This window comes from Semicossyphus pulcher, unplaced genomic scaffold (genome assembly GCF_022749685.1).
Source record: "Semicossyphus pulcher isolate SPU_LCO1_2020_fin unplaced genomic scaffold, fSemPul1.0.p SCAF_17, whole genome shotgun sequence".
Classification (NCBI taxonomy): domain Eukaryota; kingdom Metazoa; phylum Chordata; class Actinopteri; order Labriformes; family Labridae; genus Semicossyphus; species Semicossyphus pulcher.
This window is the reverse complement of record NW_027211681.1, coordinates 8398500-8419251: the sequence shown is the minus strand read 5'-3', so window position 1 is coordinate 8419251 and position 20752 is coordinate 8398500. Positions and strand designations below refer to the sequence as shown.

At 41.5% G+C, this 20752-nt stretch overlaps 2 protein-coding genes across 3 annotated transcripts in view; one reads left to right on the top strand and one right to left on the bottom strand.

Moving 5' to 3' along the window:
* Positions 1 to 872: 872 nt before the first annotated feature.
* haspin (histone H3 associated protein kinase) lies at positions 873 to 7909 on the bottom strand. Its single transcript, XM_069665451.1, has 12 exons — positions 6908 to 7909; positions 5650 to 5791; positions 5310 to 5461; positions 4945 to 5133; positions 4644 to 4729; positions 4456 to 4518; positions 4284 to 4375; positions 4049 to 4128; positions 3459 to 3547; positions 2095 to 2237; positions 1913 to 2015; positions 873 to 1262 (listed from the first exon to the last, which is right to left on the bottom strand). Exons 1-12 carry the CDS (start codon positions 7769 to 7771, stop codon positions 1061 to 1063), a joined length of 2205 nt encoding a protein of 734 aa, XP_069521552.1. The 5' UTR covers positions 7772 to 7909; the 3' UTR covers positions 873 to 1060.
* Positions 7910 to 16117: 8208 nt separating this feature from the next.
* The window catches only part of apbb2b (amyloid beta (A4) precursor protein-binding, family B, member 2b), a 44469-nt gene continuing 39834 nt past the window's right edge, over positions 16118 to 20752 (top strand). For both annotated transcript variants that reach the window (XM_069665342.1, XM_069665341.1), the window contains exon 1: positions 16118 to 16225. The gene's annotated coding sequence lies outside the window, so the exon portion shown is untranslated. The remainder of the gene's footprint in view (positions 16226 to 20752) is intronic.

Sequence of the window (20752 nt, the reverse complement as noted above, 5' to 3'; positions counted from 1 at the left end):
ATTCAGAGCTCCTGGCTGGTATCTTGATCACACCTGCTACTGAAGATTGTTTTCACTTTAAAGCTCCAGTGATGAGTTTTTCGCTGGTTATGAAAGAGACTGAAATGAATTCTGATTACTCTCTATGACCTACAAAAGCAAACCAGACCATCAGCGACAAGATGGATTATTTCTATATAGTTATTTTTAATGCCTGAAGCTGCTGGCGAGGGGTAGGTGTCAGACGAAGCGATTTACTGCACGCCGCCTTTGTTTACATTTTCCAGGGCCTTTAAAGTGAGTGATACATTTTATAGAAATCAGGATTAGATTTTTTGTTGAAAACCACCACTTAAGCATGTACAGGACAAAATCAGCAAAGAGATAAGAGGTACGGCTTTGTCCACAGGGGGCGCCAAAATCAACTCAAACTGAAAGTTCCTCACAGGAGCTTTAAGTAATCTGTCAACTTTTTTATTTTGACTATAACTGTCAGAAAGTAGTGCTCAATCAACAGTTTTCCGAGGCCAAATTTGAAGTCTTGTTCGTGCTAAAGCAGAGATCCTCAAGATATTCTGTTAACAATGGCTCTTAGTGCTATTTATAACAGACAACTCCTCATGTCTGATAAACTGGGACTAGACAGTCCTTTTGCATAATAGTTGATGAATGAATTATTCGATTAGCAAACATTAATATATCTATAACTAAACAAATCAATTCAGTAATGTTGGTTTTAAAATTAGAATACTCCTTTCAGATGTTGTAAAAATCAGATACAAATTTATTAATACATCTTTTTCTACATATATATTTAATAACTGCTCTAAAAGCATGCAGCATTCAATAAAAGAACAGCATAAACAAACTTTAAGACACATGAATACACCATTTTCAAGTGGTCATTTTAATAACCGTTGTGTATGCTCTGTACATTAGGTGAGCTTTATCCCTGCCGCTGTGATCAATAACCATCTTTACATGTCAGAGGTCAACGGGCATGAATGGCGGACACAAGATGACCCTCTTCTATCTAAAAAAAACAGTCTGTGTGTGAGCATCCTCACAGTTTGTGTTCACATTACTGAAACATGGGGTAGTTTTGCAGCGCCTCTGTGGCAGAGCCGTACTGGAGGACGTTGTCATAGAAACGATTGAGCTCCTCTCGCGTGTCCTTGGCCCGCTTCCCTCCTGAACCCCGGTACTTCATGGATAGCAGCTTGGAGCACAGGTAGTGGAGCCACAGCACGTTGGTATGGGGATGGTAGTCACTCCAGCCGTTTCTAAGACAGACAAAGAAAAACAAAGCATTAAATTAGAGATTCTGATGTTTGAAAGTCGATACCGCCCCTTTACCTGTCCATAAATAGGCTACAACCTGGACACGGTTAGCTTAGCTTAGATCCATCCACAGGGACCTCTAGGGATCAGTTATTTTATAGCGGCACAGCATCTTGTCCTGTTTACACTTTGGCTTTAGAAGTGCCAGTATACAGATTTGTTTACCTTTAAACAGAGCGTGCTGTTTCCTAAGCTAAGCTAACCAGCTGTGGCTGTAGGCTCATATTACGTATTACTACAGACAACTGTTTTTTTATAAAAAAATATCTATCTATAAAAAAACATGTACAATCATACAAACAATAGATCTATAGTGAGCTCCATCTTATTAGCGAGTACAGTAAGAACAGGCCCGGTGTGTCTGAACTAATCAGCTGACTTGTATTTCTAGACGACATATTGATTCACCCAAGCCAAAGTCAAATCAATAAGAAGCCCAATGCTGGCTCTGGTAACCGACACATTATATATATAATTATATATGCATCACAGTATATAGTCCTTTTTATAGGTGTGTATATATAAACTTCCCCTGCACAGAGAAACTGAAGTAGCACCAGGCAGTTTAGTACAGCTACATAAATGCACTGACCCGTTCTCCTGTCTCATCAGTCTGTAGATATCAAACTGGTAATCCCCCTGGCCCATAAAAAGCTCCTCATCATTGGAGATATCACAGGACACCGTCAGATCATCTAAGGGGAACAAAACATATGCTTGTTACTGTTCATGATTTTAACAGGACTAAAGTCTTCATGCACAAAAGAGTCTGACCTATTTCCAGCCTGGACAGAGAGTAGTCGATGATGCGGACGAGCACCCCTCTGGTTTCCAGAGAGTGGACTGCTCCGTTCAGGAGGAAGCTCCCCATCTTCTGCTTGGTGGTTTTGACCAGCACGTTGCCCCAGTGGAGGTCCCTGAGGTAAACAGCACAGGGGGGATAAAGTTGCTGTAACCAAACACCAACAAAGCATCCATCACACTGACACCACATACACACCAACTGCCACCGTCACTGAGTTAGCTCACTGCGAACGTGTGACACATTTCACACCTCAAGGTACCAGATTTAATGTGTGCTACTAAACTAAAGTTGTTATACAGACCGGACATTTTTAACATCATGTCTGCTTTTGCCGTGGAGGCTAAAATTAATGCAACATTGAATTTATAAAGAAGCTGTTTCTGCATGTTTTTATTCAATAAAGATAAAAATCAGTTGTGACGCAACCTCATGTGCAGTAAGTAGCAATCTCGGAAGAGGCTCGTTTGTTGAACGGAGGTCAGATCGATCTGATGCATTTGAGGAAGTTTGGAAATCTGAACGCTGAACGTCTTTCCTGACACAGCGTCAGGGAATTTATCTCAAGTTGAATTTTAGATCTAGAACAGATTATCTGAACTTACATGCAGATGTTTATAGAGATTAAGAAGAAGATAAATCGCCATCAGATGAGCCGGGATGTCATTACGGCGCACTACGTTCAGCCTGCTTTTGCTCTCCACACGGACTGTTTTTCCTGCATGCGCTGCAGCCTGCTGATAGGTGATTGGTCAATATTACTCGGACTACAACCGTACTACAAATGGAAACCAGAACACTTGTCTTACCTACAGATTCTACATTTCTATATAGAATCTGTGAATTGAGAATAGGTCAGAAAAGTTTGATACACGAGCTCTATTGATCTATGAAGTCGTGGATATCCAGAGATGATTACCTCTAGCAACTACATCTGTATTAATGATTAATCACTGTTAGTCCCCTGATCCAATAACCGTCTTCAGGGAATGTAACAATTTAGTTAGTTGATTCAACAACTTGTTAAAGTTATAAATTGTTCAACTATTAGGTCTTTTTTAAGTAAATACAGCAAAACTGTCTGTTTCAGCTTTTACATTTTTAATATTTGCTGATATACTTTCAGATTTTCACCATAAACTGAATTTATATTTGCATTTTGGTCCTTTTGATGGACAAAACAAGACATCTGAAGACATCACACCGGGCTCTGGCAAATGGAATTTTGATTGGGTTTTCTGACGTTGCATAGACTTTAAATATTATCGCCTTGGGTCCTGCTTCGTGTGCCCGAGGTCTGAAGCACACATTTACAGTGTGGTTGTGTTTAACTTACCTGTGTTCAAAGTGTAGCTCCTGCTCAGCAACAGCCAAGGCTGCGGTAACCTGATGAAGGATGCTCTTCGCCACCCCCAAAGACGCCAGCTGGACGACAAAACAAAGACTGGATTTGTTCCCTCACCCAACAGTAAAAAAGTCCATTTATAGACCAATGATGAAAAGAAACTGCCTGTTTTTTCTAAATCATTTATGGAAGTCTCTTCGATGCCCTCCTTCTTCCTTCAGCATTCATATTTAAGGTCTCACTTACAGTAAGTACATAGGACTACATTTTAGTCAGCTATTTGCATATGTAATGAGCTAGAGCAGCTACTCTACTGGGAATAGAGGTTAAGGAGCACCCGCTCTATTGCAATTAGTGAAAAAGAAGCCATTCGGAAGAAAACAGCACTTGAAGTTGTGATCAAATAACCGAACTGGGCCTATGCTCTAACTTAGTGTGTTTGCTTCAGCTTTTACAGAGATAGACAGGGATGTTTTGAACAGTCACAAAGTGGAGTCTTGAAAGCTAAACATCACTGCGTAATACCATGTGACACTGAGCGCAGGTATTAAGCCTTGGTTATTTTGATGTGGTGCACTTACCGTTCCGTTGCTGTTCTCCAGGTCGCTGCCTCCAAACTCAAACTCCAGGATTATAAACAACTGATCCTTCTCAAAGAAATCTAAGCAAAAACAAAAAAGACACCAGGTTAAATTAACAAACACACAGGGCATCGGGTAGACTAAAAATAAAACTTAAGCAGTGTGCTGCACTCTCTCTCTTAGTAAATACATATTTAATGTGAATAAAACGAGGAAAAGCTTCTCTGTGGCTGACCTGGTCTGTCGTTCTCAGAGCCTTTCTGCCGGTCGAAGTTGTCCCAAGCATTCATGAAGTCTCGAGGGTAGCAGCCTTGCACACAGTGGAGACTGTGGGGGAACGAGTCAGTAACATTAGCACACAAAGCTACTAAGAACGCAATGAGATAAAGAGACCAGACGGTGCTTACTCATTGAGTCCAATAAATCCGTGAGTCTGGTTGTGCTGCTTCTCTTTCAGGCTGCTCAGCTCCCTGGAAGAAAAACACAACACAAAATGTTTTTACTCAGCAACTAAAGAGGTTTCCATAGCTCATCATTAGGCATCACTAAATTCACACTCCTTTATTTAGCAGTTTGTTTTCTGCGCACGACTTACTTTGAGATGATAATCTCATGGAGAATCTCTCCAAATTTCTTCTGCTCCTCTCCGTTCACCTTCTCACTGCCCTCTAGTGGAATGATCTGTCAAGACAAGAACCACCCTCTTAATGCGGAATATACTAACGTCTGTATCGAATAATATAAAGAATGATAAGTATTGAACAACTGTGGTTTCTGGCTCCCCTCCCCGCTGAAGCTTTTAACCATTTATCACAGCCTTCTACAGCAAAATGAACACAGAGGTTTCGCACATTTTTTAAAGAGTAATGGTTTAGTATGCTCACAAACACGCATACCTTGAGTGCAACAGTTTCTCCTGAGGCATTGGTGGTGGAGAAGACCTCACCGAAGGTCCCCTCTCCAATCTTCACACACTGTTTCATACGCTGAGGGAGGATGCACTCCTCCCAGGGCAGAGGGCACGGCTGGCCGCACTCAGCGTACACCTTCTCTGCATCCGACAGATCTGCATCCTCACTCAGAACCTGGGAGACAGACAGGAGGGAGGAGGTGACACAAACATCAAGCCTGGAGACAGTAAGCAGTACTAATTAAAAATTCAGTGTGTTTGCTAATCTGCTACTTGATGCGAACTTGACATAAGGCGCTTGGCAGCATGTCTGCCCTTGTCTGTCTTTAAGGTTGTGTAAGTGTACTGTACCAGAGAACTGCAGCTCTGCAGCTGTGAATGCAGCCGTTTGGATAGCGGTGTGCGAAAGGGTGTAGCAAAGAGATCCTGGCTGACGTCTGCCAGTTCCTCTCTTCTAGGAGAGCCTGACGTGGACAGATGCAGACTCCTCGGAGTGAGTAGCACTAAAGAGAAGGGGGAGAGGGGTGAGAGACAAGGACAGTTTAAACATTAATGGGAGGTGATTCAAGACAGCCATTGAACTGAAAGCCTTAAATTAAGTTTGCAAATGTAATTAGTCACAAACAGTAAAGGGACGAGTGTGTGTGTGTGTGTGTGTGTGTGTGTGTGTGTGTGTGCGCAAGTGTATTACCCATGCCCTTGCGATGAACAGAGAGGGCAGCTTTCAGTCGGCTCCAGGTGTTTGTGTTTGGTGTCAAGTCAGCCAACAGAGACGAGAGGTTGAGCCGATTCGCTCTCACAGGGGTGGAGAAATTCATACCCCCCAACAGCTGCTGCACACAGGATAAATATCATAGATTGTCAATTATGTTACTCCTACTAATACTCCACGTGCAGTCATCTTTAACCCTTCTTAACAATGAACATTTAGATATAGATGGGTGGTTTGTAGTGATACTTTTACGTGCAGATAATTAGGGTTTATGTCCATGAATTGGAAGTAAATAGGGGCTGCACAGTGGTTAGAGCTGTTCCTAAGTTCTAACCCTGGTTCAGACGAAGTGGGCCTTTCTGTTTGGAGTTTGCATGTTCTCCCTGTGCATGCGTGGGTTCCCTCAGGGTACTCTAGCTTCCTCCCACATTGGTGACTCTAAAATTTGGTTTGTGGAGAAACCTGAATCTGAGTGCCCTGGTTGCTTTGGCAGGTCCTTAAAAGAAATCTTTTAAAGGTCACAAATAAAACTATAGTCACAGTCATCTTATCATATTCATCAACAGCTTAAGCCCTTTTTACATTCTGCCTCAGCGCCGGGATGAAGCTCCGCTGTCATGCCGCCTCTGCCATTTTACATTGGACCAAGCAACGGCAGCCTAAGGCCGCACCAGTGTGTGTTTTTACACAGCGTTCCAGCACTGCAGAAGCAAAAGGTGCGTGAGGTGTAGCAAACGGTGCACCCTTCACTCACACAAACACTACCTCTGATGCAAAAAAACACACAGACGTGTAATAATCCCGCCTTGAACTGGCAGTGTAAAAGGGGCTTTAGACAGTTTTCTCAAACTAGGCAAACCAAAGTATTCGTGAGGTGGATAGCACTCGTAAATTCTTATTTTGTCATTTGGGTTAAAAAGCTATATTACAACCTGATTACACATAAATATAACGTCACATTAAATGGAGATTTCTGATATTTCCTGAACCAGCCCAAGTAAACATCCAAGATTTTCTACATGTTCAGTAAACCATACAGTTAAAACTATTATTTCAATACACAGAATCAAAAGACTGTGTCAGGTAAAGAGGCTCGACAATCCATGTGTTGGTTAATCTTTTTCTTGTGTCAGAGAACACACAATGAAGTTCTGACATCGCTTATTTTGCCTGACCAATAAGTAAACCAGTAAATTCAGTAAACGGCAGTTCTGTGCCGTGTTTGTGTTGTTCTCACCTTTGGCTGTCTGTGCTGTGTGGGGATCAGCTCGTTGATGCTGCAGTCCACAGCCTTGTTACCGCCCATTTGTGCGGTCCTGCTGCTGAACACGTGTGCGCTGGTGTTGCCTTTGTTTTTCCAGCGACTCACACTCAGACCGCTGACGCACGCCTTCCTCGTCATCCCCGGTCGGTCCGCCGATGTGCTCCTTCTTTTCTTTTCTTTGGGAGCCTGAGATGCCTTTTTTCTCCTTTGGGGAACGACTTCGTCTTTGTCTGAAACGATCTTGTCCTCAGAACTAGTGGAGCCTGTGTTTTTGACTTTTATGACTGATGTGTCTTCATTACTGTGATTAGTGTCACTCTCAGACTGGTGGTCGGTCTTTGTCTGGTCATCGCCGGCTGAGTCTGACACATCGGTGGGAGTTTTGAGCTGCAGGATTTCTTTGTGCTGCGATAACCTCTTTATCTCAACAATGAGTTTATCAGTTAGACATTTCTCCTTCAGCATCACTGTTAGCACCGCTGCCTCTTTGTCTCTTTCTGCGTCATTCAACTTTGTCTGAAATACTAAACTGCTGTTACTTACTGACTGTCTAAAAGACGCCATCATTGTCTCTGTGACTTCCCCTGAACATGTGGGATCTTCTGTGTCATTTTCAGACTTGTTTGCATCTGAATCGGCTGATTTCTCACCAAAGGATAAACCTCTTTCTTTCTGCTGCATGAACTCTTTCAGTTGCTGAACAATCACTGGTGATGATGCACATTTTTGGAGCTGAACCGTGCATTTCTTAGTAAGACTTTCGTGCCTCACAGCTACCGCCTCCTCCTCAGTAGACCGTGTTTGCACAGGGCTGCTGGCTGGTAACTGTGTGCCCATTATAAACTCTACGCTGCTGTCTGTTTGGTGGGTAGATGCTGACTGCTCTGTGATGCCTCCCGTTGAAAAAGAGTGTTCAGCTGACTGCTTACAGTCTACTGATGATGAATTGTTGGAGCTTTGACAGTCAGGCACTGAAGCTGCACGTTCAGGAGAATCCAAAGTTTCTTCAGACTGTAAACAATCACTGGTTTGATCATTTTTCACAGATGAATGATCAAGTGATGTTTGAATGCTGTGCACAGATGGTGGATGTTCATTTGTTTGCAGGCTGTGCGCTGAGCCTGAAAGCTCCAAACAGGACGAGTAGGTTGTTTGACTGCATAGCTGAGTCACAGTGAGGAAGTCCAATCTTTCCAGCTGCACTGTGCAGCGATCGGTCAAACATTTCTCCTTCAGAGCCTCTATCAGCCACTCTAATCCCCCTGCTGCTGACACAAAACGACTGCTGCGTTTACTGTCATCTGCGGAGAGCAGATTCAAACTTGGTAATTCCCCAACACTCCTGTTTTTGAGGCTGTTGCTTTTGGATTCTTCAACACAGGTATTTCTCTTGGGTTCGATAAATAAATCACCAGAACGTTCTTGCTCACACAGGCTCGACTGTAGCTTGGCCTCTGAATGAAGCCCAGTGGGGGGTGCAGAACACTGAGGGAGGTCGGGCGGCCCTGGTGAACACAGCTCTTCCTGGAATGTGCTCATGATTTCTATACAGCTTACTGACATGGAGGGAGGGGAGGAAGACTGATCATTGATAGGTAAGGGTTTCAGGCATGGGCGTTTGCTGAGTGGGCCGGCTGAGGGTGTAGAGCAGAAGATGGGTTTCCTGGAGCAGGGTCCGAGGCTGTGATCTGCCGACTCATTGAGGGAGATCTCTCTGAATGGATTAGTTGCAAAGCTGACGGTCCCTGCAGCATTCAATGAGTTTTCTGCACTTGACACTATAAATGCTGGAGGGAGCTTCCTCCTCCTCCTGAAGGGCAGAGGAATTCTAGATGAACTAAAGTCGTCTGAGGAGTTGAGAAAACTGGATGTTACTGGAGGGAGTTTGGGTTTGGCAGCAGTAGAACGTCTGCGGCGGGTAACAAAGTGGCTCGCAGAGGGAAGATGAACACTGAGAAAAAGGAGAAAAAGAGGAATAAACTTAATGGTTAAAGCATTACAGAGGAACTTTAGCAGGTGTTTGGACTGAAAACAGCCCTGCATCAAAACACTACAAGATGCTGCACTGGTCGGGATTTGATTTATGCCATTTAAGTCATTAAGAATGTGGGAAAAAAACGGCAGAACAGTTCATTATAGCCATAATAGGATTTTGTAACTGCAAAGTTACTACAACTCTCAACAATTGCAAAGTAAAAAGTAGAAATAAAGGTCACATTACGAACGAAACCACCACAAATATGCACTTGCATTTAATTAGCGACTGGTTGTATAATGCTGCATTGCAGCAAAAGTCGAGCCCAGTAAAACTTTAGCCTTGTCCCAAACGAGGGCGTAAACTTCGCCACCCAACTTTTGGGCATTTGCCTAGCTTCAGGCTCGGAGACTTATTCTCCGCAATGGAAGTCGACAAGCCTCCAGCATTCGTCAACTGGATCAAAGAAATGTTATCCCTACTTCCACTAGAAAAACTTAAATACAACAGATGTAAAGTCCCATCATTGACACCTGGGTCCCGTTCATAGGTTTCACTCTCACTTTTCCTTTGATCCCATAAAAGCTCTGGCTCCTCTGAACCATTTTACTTCCTACTGATAATTGTGTGGAGTTTGTGCAAATGTTAACTTAGATTTTTATTATTGTGCTCACTAAGTTCAACATTCCCCTTTTACCCTTTATTTATTTAATTTTCATTATTTATGTATTTATTATTGTTATTCTTGCTTTATGGGTGTCAGAAGAGGGGGGGGGGATTAGCGGGAATGTATGTTTGTATGTTTGTTTATGTTAATTGAAAAGAAAATACATCTGCCTTTTAGTTTTTTTCACACACAGAGCCAAAAGTCTGGCCTCAGGCAGCAGACACACTTTGGCTAATTGTTGGGAGATTGACAGTCTGAATAGCTAAACACTTACGTGGAGTCTCTCTTCATTGCCGGGGATTCCTCACTCTTGCTCATCATTTGTATCTGCTGTCTTTTCTGCCTGATCGTCACTCCAGGCATGAGACTGCTTTTCCTGTTGACACACAGACACAAAGAAGATTCAAGATATACACATTAAAGCTAGGGTAAGCATATTTAGAGAAACCAGCCACAGTACGCTAGATTTTAAAGTAACCAAACAGAAACACTTCAAAGCCACTCCCTCCAAACACATGAACACTGCCTCACTTAAAGGGCAAATTCACCGATTTTCAACCATCAGTCCTATGACTCCTATCATGCCATTATGGTACAACAAAAATACAATTTCGCTCTGTGCCTTTGGAGGACGTTATTCACTTCTCTGGAAAACCTTCGCCAGACTAAGTAAAACGTGTCATCTGGCGGGCCCCAGAGAGCTTGCTAAACTACACTTCCTCAATCCAGGACGCCCACCTTCTTTGACTGCACGCAGCAATCAATGTCCTTAACTAAAAACGGGGAGTATTTCACTCGAGCGTCTCTTTTCCTCTTGCTCTCTTTGCACTCAGGAACAATGTACAGGTGAACACCATGATGCTCTGTTTTTTATTTGATTGTAGAAATATTTGGTAGGACTCTAAGGGGGGAATTCACTGAAGGATTGCATGGCTTTTGTGCCCGTTTAACCTGTGCAAATGACATAAAAAGAGTCTGCCTCATACTCCATGCACAGGCATTTGTGCTGCCTGTGCTATGTTTTAAAAACATGAAGCTGCATTACAGAGAGTGAGACTAGTACACACCTGTTGAGTGTGGACTTTACAGTAAGCTGTTCAAAGATCTGCCCCCTCCTCTCCTATCTCCTCATCGATGTGTGCATGCAGTTGAGGTCCGTCAGTGTGCGCGCAGCTGAGAGCGCAGCAGCGCACAGCAGACAGCGGAGCTGCAGACAGCTTCTCTCCACAATCAGACACAAAACAAGAGCAAACTGCACGGACCTGCAAAACTTTATGGGCGAGTTTGCACTTGAATATCATCAGGGCAATGTGCTTTGTGAATTGGACCTTGAGACGAGTGAATTACCAACTGTTCTGGTCAAAAGAACGAACATACAGGCAGACTTCTCGCGCAGATCTATAACTTCCCTATGTAACCACGCCCTCGCTGGGCTGTTCCTTTCAGAGAGAGGTGCAATGCACGCTGGGTGTTGTAGGAATGTAGAATGGGTGAAACCACAAGCTGTTTGTACAACTTTCTCCACAGCTACGGCGACCAATTTCAAATATTATTGCTTGTATTGATTGCAGAGAACACCAGCTTTGACTGACAGGGGCTTTTTCCAGGGGTGAATTTGTCCTTTAAGGTAATATCGTGGTAATCACTAACTGCATAAAGATGCCTTTCTCTGTCATTCTTGTGCAACTAGCTCACTATAATTGGCATGTGAAAGACTCCACTCATGCCCAAAAGGAGCCCTGTAAGACTATGCACAGGTAGTGGGTAGGTATAGACAGGCAGGCATGCCATCCACTCTAAATGCTATGATTAGACCTTTTACAGGCCTTGGACAGCCAAACATCTTTTGTCAGCGCATTTGATAGATTATTTTCTGTGGGGAAGGAGTATTTACGCAATGATAGAAAGAAAAAAGTTTTTAAATACATTGCCTAAACTAACTTTAAGACTTAGTTCTCTAAGTGATTTGATACCACTTAACACTTAGTTATAAAATACAAAGTTATTAATCGAAAAAATGTATTCATCTGATGACTGAACGAAGATTTGACGCATTTGCCTGTTTTATAATCATACAACTGAACTGTTTGAATCAACACACAGCACACACAGACCTGGTTGTCCTGCTCTGCTGAGCAGGCTGAGGACGGGGAGGACAAGGCCTGCAGAAGTACTCCTCATCACTGCTGCTCTCTGTCAGAGATAACATGGCTTTTCTCTTGGCAGGACGGACTGCTCTACCCCTGGAAATGATTAAAAACAACTAATGAGCAAGTATTTTTATGTGTAATGTTATGAATCTATAATTGGTTCATTATTAACAGTTTACCCATTACAAAATGTATAGCAAGGAAATAATGACATCACTTACAACTGCCTGCTGTATGTTTTGTTACTGACCTGGTTGTCTTGCTCTGCTGATCAGGCTGAGGACATGTGGAAACAGGGATATACTCCTCATCACTGCTCTTCTCAGTCAGACTCAACTTGGCCTTCTTTTTAGCAGGACGCGTCACTCTTTGTTTGGCAACAGTAGTCCTCTTCTCTCTACAACATGTAAAACAGATGAACAGGTTAGGAATGGTTGAGGATATGATATCGAACATGAGGGCAAAAATATCAGAAGAATCTAATGTATTTCTTTAAGATGAAATATATCAATAATGGACTTCTGAGGCAGATACTATTAATTATACTGATTTTTGACATATATAAGATCAACATATGGTCTAATTATCATTTTATTGGGTCTAATAACTAAGTAATTATTGTAATAAAGATGGTTAAATTAATAAGTAAAAGATAAATTAATAAGTACAAACGACCAAGATATTGACTGAGCCTGATTTTAACTGTAGAGAAGCTTGTCAATGTTCTGTGGTTAACAATCTTTGTCAAACCTGCACTGTTTACATATAATTTCAAACCTCTGCCAATGCAGCTCAGTCTCACTTGTTGGCTGACCATAATGTGTGCTATCAACTGTACTGATAGGGCTTTAATTATTATAAATCATGTGATAAAAATATAATTCCTCCTGAAACAACGTTGAGGCTCTAAAAAGCATTATTTTTAGCCAAAAACGTATTGTGCAGCCCTTTCAGACTTGAACACACATATCAATTTCAGACTTCCCTATAGATTATGGAAATGTTCATAATATTATTTCCAATTTCCTGTGTTGAACGTAACTTGGTCATCTGAGCCTGAAAGCTATCGATGATAAATATTTTCGCAATACTGTCTTGTTAACTAATTCACAATTTGCTTAGACCTAATTAACTGTAACTGGATCCTCACGAAAACCAATATACAACTTAAGTGTAAAGACAGAAGTGGGGAAAGTTAGTAATATCTGAACATACCGTTTCCTCGTAGGTTTTGCGGGTTCAAAAACGGAGACATCCCCTTCTGTTGACAGTGTGCTGTCGAAGGCCTGCTTGCGGTTTTCAGGTGAAATCCAGGCGGACAGCTTTCGTGTCTGCTTACCGTATGTTTTCAGAAATGTCGGCTTTAATGGCTTCATGTTTTAAAATTACAAATATAACCGTACTAAAAAGCCAACTTTAAATCAACGGTCAAAGGTGTGTTCAAACGTATTTAACTAACCGGGATAAGACAAACGTTTTCATCTGTCAGTCAAGATTAGCCGGATAGCTCGGACTTTAGCTAACTTTTATCTGCGCTGAGAAAACAAACTCTATCGACCTATAAACAACAATCGACTAAAATCACTGAAACTTCATCTAAATTGCTCCTTTATCCAATTTCCATGATTATTGGGGTTATCTTTTATCTTTTTTGTGTCTCCATCAGTATTTCCCGAATACGCTTGGCCCGCTTCTTGTTCAAACTGCTGCACGCCGTTGATTGGTCAACAACCGGGGATGATATTAGCACAGCGCCGCCTTGCGGATCGGAGTTATTACAGCTCGGAGATGGAGGAGACTAAGGATGAAACATCATCTACATTTATAACAGGGTTATTATAGTTAACGAAAACTAAGACTGAAACTAAAACTAGCAGTGAAAAAATAATTTCGTTAACTGAAATAAAAATAAAAACTACAATTTTCAAAAAAAATTAAAACTAAATAAAAAATGCAATGAACAATGCAACACTAAATAGAATTGCAGGTAAAATCAGTTCAGTTTTTCGTTTTCTCCCTCAATTCACACTGTGGTTGCTATACCACTTTGTCATGCTGTTTGACTTCTCAAGAGACACTGGCCCAATAAAAGGCCTAATGAATATCATATTTAATGTCATGCATTCTTACATCCTACCCTTTTCAGCTTCTTTAAATCAAGGCTCCTCTTAATACCTTAAAAACTAAAACTAACACGAAAACAAAATAAAAACTAAACTAAAACTAGTCAATTCCTCAAAATAAAAATAAAAATACTTATGAACTCGTAAAACTAACTAAAACTAAACTGAAATCAAAAACCTTAAATGAAAGACCAAATAGAAAAAAAAAATAATGAAAATTCTTTCATGTGTTTCCTTGCACATGACTTTGCTCTGATGAGCAGTTAAATCTGTTATACTGGGTCTGAAAACGCAGTACAGAAACAGGATATCAGCCATTGTTGTTTTTGTATCTTGTATTTTGTTTGTATTTTGTTTCTTAAATGTACTTAAAGTGGAACTAATTTACAAATCAATATTGTATATGCCATCCTTTGTAATACAATATGAGTGCTTGATGAGACTAACAATGCCTTTACCAAATGTAACCACCAGGTGTCACTATTTAACAAGAATGTGTTGCCCATGGTGTTGCCCTGTACTGCATTTGTTCAGACTTTAAAAATTAACCAGCTCACATACCGTTTTATTTATTTCAGTGCTCTGTATGTTTGTTATTGTTTTTTAATGCCATATTTATCTAAGATTTAATTCTAAAATTACAAATTTCTGTTCTTGTAAAGGAGAGGTAATCTTGCCGTAAACTGAAGTGATTGACAAGTGAAAGTCGTGACTGGTTGATAGCACTGAAGAAAAAAAAAGATGACATCGCCAAAGTCACTTTTCGATATAAATCTGTTAATAGTTATCAAGATATTTCAGTTACATGTTAACTGAAAAAGTAGTTTGCGGTGTTATTTTTTACGCACATTGTGGCTGCTTGATTCTTCTTAATGCCTCACTCTTTGCCTGCAGTCTCTGCCCATTCATGTTTTAGCAACTGTCAGTAATAATTACTTTGTGGTATTGGCACATTTAGGTAACTGACTAAAAAAAACATGTCTACAATGTTGTCAATTCATTTTCAAAGCAAAGGCATGGTTAACAATTTGTTCATCACTTTCTCACCTTCAGGCACCATTTAGGTCCTATTTATATTTGTGTTCTACGGAAAACCATCTCGCAGAGACTTGAAAATTTCTCAAAGGTAATACAATTTGTCATCTCATATGCAACTCTAGAGTGGACTATAGCACTATATAAGTGCTACACAGTTTCAGTGCTCTGGGACTGTGCACTGACTAGATTTGATGCAACTTATTTTTTCAACAAGGACAAGGCAGAACAAATACACTTTATTTCCCAGTGGAAGAATATTTTTCATATGTCCATTAATTCCACACATTACATGTTATTTAGTTTTTTGAGGCGTGAATACCACCAGGTTTTTCTGCAACTTTGGCCAAAAGTAAGTTTAGACAGTTTAAGTTGGATCCAGGTGCCTGTTTGTGCACAAAAGATAAATTTCCTTTAGGTCATACACATTGTTTTCTTTTAGAACCTTGAGCCTACACAGAGACTGACACTGAATTTCTACAAACAATATATGGTGGTTGGAGACGAAATGCTATTTTATTTCTTTCTTGTGCATGAATTTCAGTAAATGCAAAGCTGAATATGAATTCCTAATCAATTATGCGCTATTACCCGTATACTGTATGTATTAGCAATATAGCAAGGTAGTCAGTCACTTTGGTCCTTAAAATAATATCATTGTTATTAGGTAGATAATTGGTTTATGACATATACAAACTGATATGAGTGTTGATCTGTATATCATGTTCATTTTTTCCCATCATATTATTATCATATTATGATTGCTCATAGTTATTATGCATAAAAAACATGTACCTTATCTACTGTGTCACTTTGATTTGCACGACTATTGATTTTTTTTATGATTATGATTATGATTATTATTTTTTACAAATGTTGTGCACACCGGTCTAGGTTTAGTATTGTTTATTGTTTTCTGAAATATAATTGCTTTTTGCAGACTCTGTATCTATGATAGGATATGATATAAGCTGCATGATATCTGTTTGTCATAGGTCATAAAATCATGATCACAGGCAGATATGAGAAATAACAAGTAAATGAGCATGAATGAGGATACCTTTTTTTATTAGAAGTAACATCTGTCTAAATTAAAGCATTCATTTGTAGCACCCTTGTAAGATGAAACTATTACATGAAGCAGGAGGCTGTAAAGTGGGTGTAAAAAAAACACAGAGGAGCGTTTGCTTCCGGAGCAGCGTCCCCCGGTTCCCCCTGTCGGAGAACAGCGGCATCTGTGAGGGAGGAGAAAAGGAAAACGCCGAGAGAGAAAACGGAGGGGAGGAGAGAAAAGACAGGAGTGCAGCAGCAAGGAGGACGTGAACACACTGGAGAGAGGAGGTGAGTGATGTGGTATGCCGAGAATTTTCGCTTGAATACGGGGAGTTGTGCTAGTCACGGTGCAGTCTCTCTCAGCCTTGAATTGAGTGGTAAACGTGAGTAACTTTACATGTTCTTCTGGGCGACGCATTGCCTTGGCATCCGTGGGCCCCGCTGTGTTGCAAACAAGTCGGGAAGGTGGGGGAGAGGAGACTGGGAGGCTGCGGCGGCAGATGGGGGCATTTACAGGACCCAGCGTGTGTTCTCTTGACTTTATTGTTAGAGATTTTGTTTTGCTCGTGAGGGCCGTTCAGTTACTCCTTACAAGTGTCAGGGAACGCTAAGCAACCAACGGCTGTTCCTGGAACAACCGTGAATGGAACGTCCTCGCGAGCTCCCAGTCGTTGACCACCGCTGTGCTTAAAGGTTAGCTAACTACTACAACTCGACTGCTAGCTGCTAACTGGGGGATTTAATGGGAAACACGCTTGAATGTGGACACAACAGAGCGGTAAAGTGACATTTCTAAAACGTCACGACTCTTAAACGTAATGTTTTCTCTATATCGCTATGTAGTTATATTTAGTTAACAGTGAGTGTTGGTAAACTGACCTGCAGTCGTCCATTCATTATAAGTTAAACAAACACCATTCACAAAGTAACGTGTTAATGTATGCCTCTCAACACTTAAACACCTTCATGTATGCTATAGTTGGGGAATTCTTTATTTGATTTAAAGTTTTAATTAATGTAATAATTGTTTTTATGAAGTAACCTGAAATTGACCTTCAACTCCATCTTCCGTTAGTTGCACTTAAGTTATGCCCTTTGTGCTCACAACTATAGAGTTCCCCCTATTTAAATGTATTTTATAAAACATATAAAAATAGTAAAATTGGATACTTTGTCTGTCTAACAGACTTAAACCCAAAGGTACTTACATTTTCATTCTTGTAAAACAGTGAAAAGCATCAAACCAAAACATTTGAGAAGCTAGACTGAGCCAGCGTTTTAACTTCATTACTTTAACTATTAATCTATATTCTTAATTGTTGTCCAATTATCTTTGACACTAATTCACTAAACTAATTGTTGCATAGACAAAACCCTGAAGGAGCAGTTATTCCTGTCCCTTGGTTTCCACTCAGAGATGCACTAGCTCCTGGCTGTGTCCTGTGTCTCGTCCTGTGCAGGTCTCTGCTGCTGGGCATCAATTTAAGTGATAAAGAGGTTCATTGTGAAACAAACAAGCATAAAGGAGGGTATTCTCTTCACATGCTCACATTACGTAGAATAGTCTGGGGCTGTGGGCCATGCAGGCCCCTGGGGGTGATGGCTGAGGCTTGTATTGGTGCATGGTGCTGGCAGGAGGCCGCTAGCTAATCGTTTCCAGCCCTGCTCTGGCAGTTTCTGCCAGGCCCATGAGATAAAACGCCTGTTTGTTTTATAAAAGCATGGAGCCACTTAATGGCTTGTTTATGTCCTGTGATTTAAGGAATCTACAGAATGATGCAATCAACTTTCCTGTTTTACATTCTTGGAGGTACGGACTACGGAGTGCAGGATTTGTTTCAGATATGGTATGATTGTGCATAAAAAAAACATTCAAGCCAGGGGAGTGCTGATTTACCTTGTAAAGGACTGAATCTGTTGTGTGTTACTGTTGTAAAATGTGTGTTCCTGTTGACAAAGAAGGAAAGCTGAAGTTGTTTACAACAACACAAATTATCAGTGGACCTGTCGGAGTGCACCACTGAGGTTTCTCGGCCTCCCTCCCTCCCCCCTTCCTTTCTTTCATGCTTTTGTTTTGCATCACATTTGCACTAATGCAGGTGCTTCTTGCGTGTATACATTTTGCTGCTGTGTTCATAGACACATGTAAAATCCCATCTGGAACGAATGCAATATTTCCAATTGGAAAACTTGCTCTTTTACTCTGTACACATTCATGGTAAACAGCCAGTACTGCCTATTTTAGGCAGTGGTTGTGGTGATTTTACGAGGTTTAGGCTGTGGTGTTGGTTTGTTACGTCTATCAGTGCAATCCACACATGAATGTGTCGCTGACTGTACCACCAGAGTAGAAATGCTGCACTGTCATCCTGCCTCTCTCTATCCTTCCAGCCTTTTTGCCTTGCTGGCTTACTCTTCATCCAAACCTAGCCCCGGTCTGCAGTGTGTGTGTGAGTGTGTCTGCAGATACATGATGTCATGCTAATTGCTTAGGGCTTTTGGGCTGTTAAGTTGTTTAATATTCTAGCCCTCTCCCCTTTTCTGCTCTCTTTTTCTCTTCATTACTCTTCCCCTCTTTCCATGTACCCCCGCCCGCGTCCTCCTCTGCCATTTCTATACACCAGGAGCTGCTGAGTATGGAAAAAGTGACTTGGACATTTAAGGGCCGGGTTTTGGGCCAAACACTGCAGACTGTTCTTGCGTGCTCGTGTTTGTTTAGCAGTGGTATTATGAAAGAGCCTCAGTTTTAAGATGGCCCCTCTTCTGCTGAGCTAGCTTATGTCACTACAGAAAGATGCAAAATAAAGGAGACACATGCATTTGAGGGTGCATAAACACTGTAGATGGACATAAAATAGCACTTCAGTAATGTAAGCTGTCACCTCGTGAAGCTCACACACAACCAGAAATACCCCTCGATATATCAGCTAGCAGCAAAGTGCTCTGCAGATTGGGTTTATTTATCCCAGCCCGACTATAAATGTTTGTGTGTGGTGTTGGGACTTTCTTGCCCTGCAGCACCAACCTGTTAGTCTGCGTGTGGTCGAGGTCATGCACAACAGCTGATGGGAAAGGGTGGTGGAAGTGTGCATGTACGCACATGCTTGTGTGACCGTGCGTGAATGTGTGTCACTGTGTGTGTGTGTGTGTGTGTGTGTGTGTGTGAGCAATCAGATAAAGAACGCTGAGATCCGTTATCACCACCCTGCTTCCCCTGTGAAACAATACCGCCGGTCTGCCCTTGGCCAAACTAGTGTGCATTTGTGTGTGTGAAGAGTCTGATCAGATTGGACAGATGAATGATGAATTAAACTGCAGTGTGTTTATGTGTGGAGGCTGTATGTTGTGTGTGTGTGTGTGTGTGTGTTGTCAATCTTTTCTTCGATCTCATTCTCTTCACTTTCAGCCCCCTATCGATGCCTCTCAATAGGGTTATTGTGCCCACTGTCAGGCAGGCTGCAGTGTGTGTGTGTGTGTATCTGTGCATTGTTGTTGCAGGGAGCAGACAGCCGTGAGGTGTGTTTGAACAGAGAAGGAGCACAGAGGCCCTGTTCATCCTGCAGGGTGTGAAACTGAATGATTGGGCCCCCTTTCTCTGTTTCCATCTGTCGCTCTGTCTATCTGTCTCGCTCTCTGTCCCTTTCTGACAGTTTGCACCCACATGCTCGATCCTCATTGCCTTCTCTTTACGCAGTTTTACTTTGCGTCTTTGTTTTCTTTCTTTGTGTGTGTGTGTTAATGTTCTTGTGTGTAACATGTCAGCTCCTGGCAGCCCTCACTGATCTTCTGCCGCCTTCCTGTCAAATCTGCCTTGTGATTGCGTCGTCAGTATGCATGTTATTCTGCCTACAAATTACCTGTGGAAGCAGGGCGAGGACTGACAAGTTTTCCATTCTGAAAAGGAACACATACAGACTCAACACCCGCAATCACACACTCGCTGTACTCACAGACACACACTTTCCCACTCTTTTGTTTATATGTTTCTGTTTCTGATGTTGTCTTTTCCACATCGCTGCACCTTCACACGCAGACCTCCATCACTCCCAGTTCAGCTGCATAAGGGTTTTCTGCCTCTCTCTCTCTCTCTGCCCTTCCTCTCTAACTCGCTCCGACTTTCAAACAAATACACCATAAGAGCCAGCATGTGATGAAAGAGGCTGTAAAAGCCAGAGCCCCAGGTGCCTCTGTAAATGGGCCTACTACAGCGAGTTCAAGGATTTCTGCTGCGCTGTCTCAAAACAAGCATCGACTTAGACGTGGTAGTCTGTACTTCGCTTCTCTTATCATTCATCCTCACTGTATTCAACAGGAACTCTTAAATAGATAGACAGATGTTCACCTTGTAACAGGCCATTCTGATTCACTCGCATTATGCAGGAGCAAAAAGACTACGATCATAAGGCATGGCAAGTGAAATAGCTGCAGTAGGCGCACAGTATCTGAGTTATCAGCAGAGGTTTCCTCCTCTTCAAAACAAGCAGACCCGGTAATTAAGACCGGTATAAACACTAAATAAAGCAGTCTCATGTAAAAAAAAACAAAAACAAATGCTTAGCTTGTTTCTCTTATAACACCTAGGCTAGATGTCAGATGAATACAATTCTATAACACATTAAAAGATAAAGTTAAAAACAACCAGGAGCTAAAAAGAGTGACTGGAAGAAAGTCGTTTTTGTTCTATTTCTTGATAGAACCGATTTGTTCTATTCATAAAGTTTAAAATATCCAAAGGTAATCATTGCTATTGACGTCAAATTTATCACAATCCTGTATCAAGATTGTTTCATCACCCAGACTTTTGCTTAATCTTAT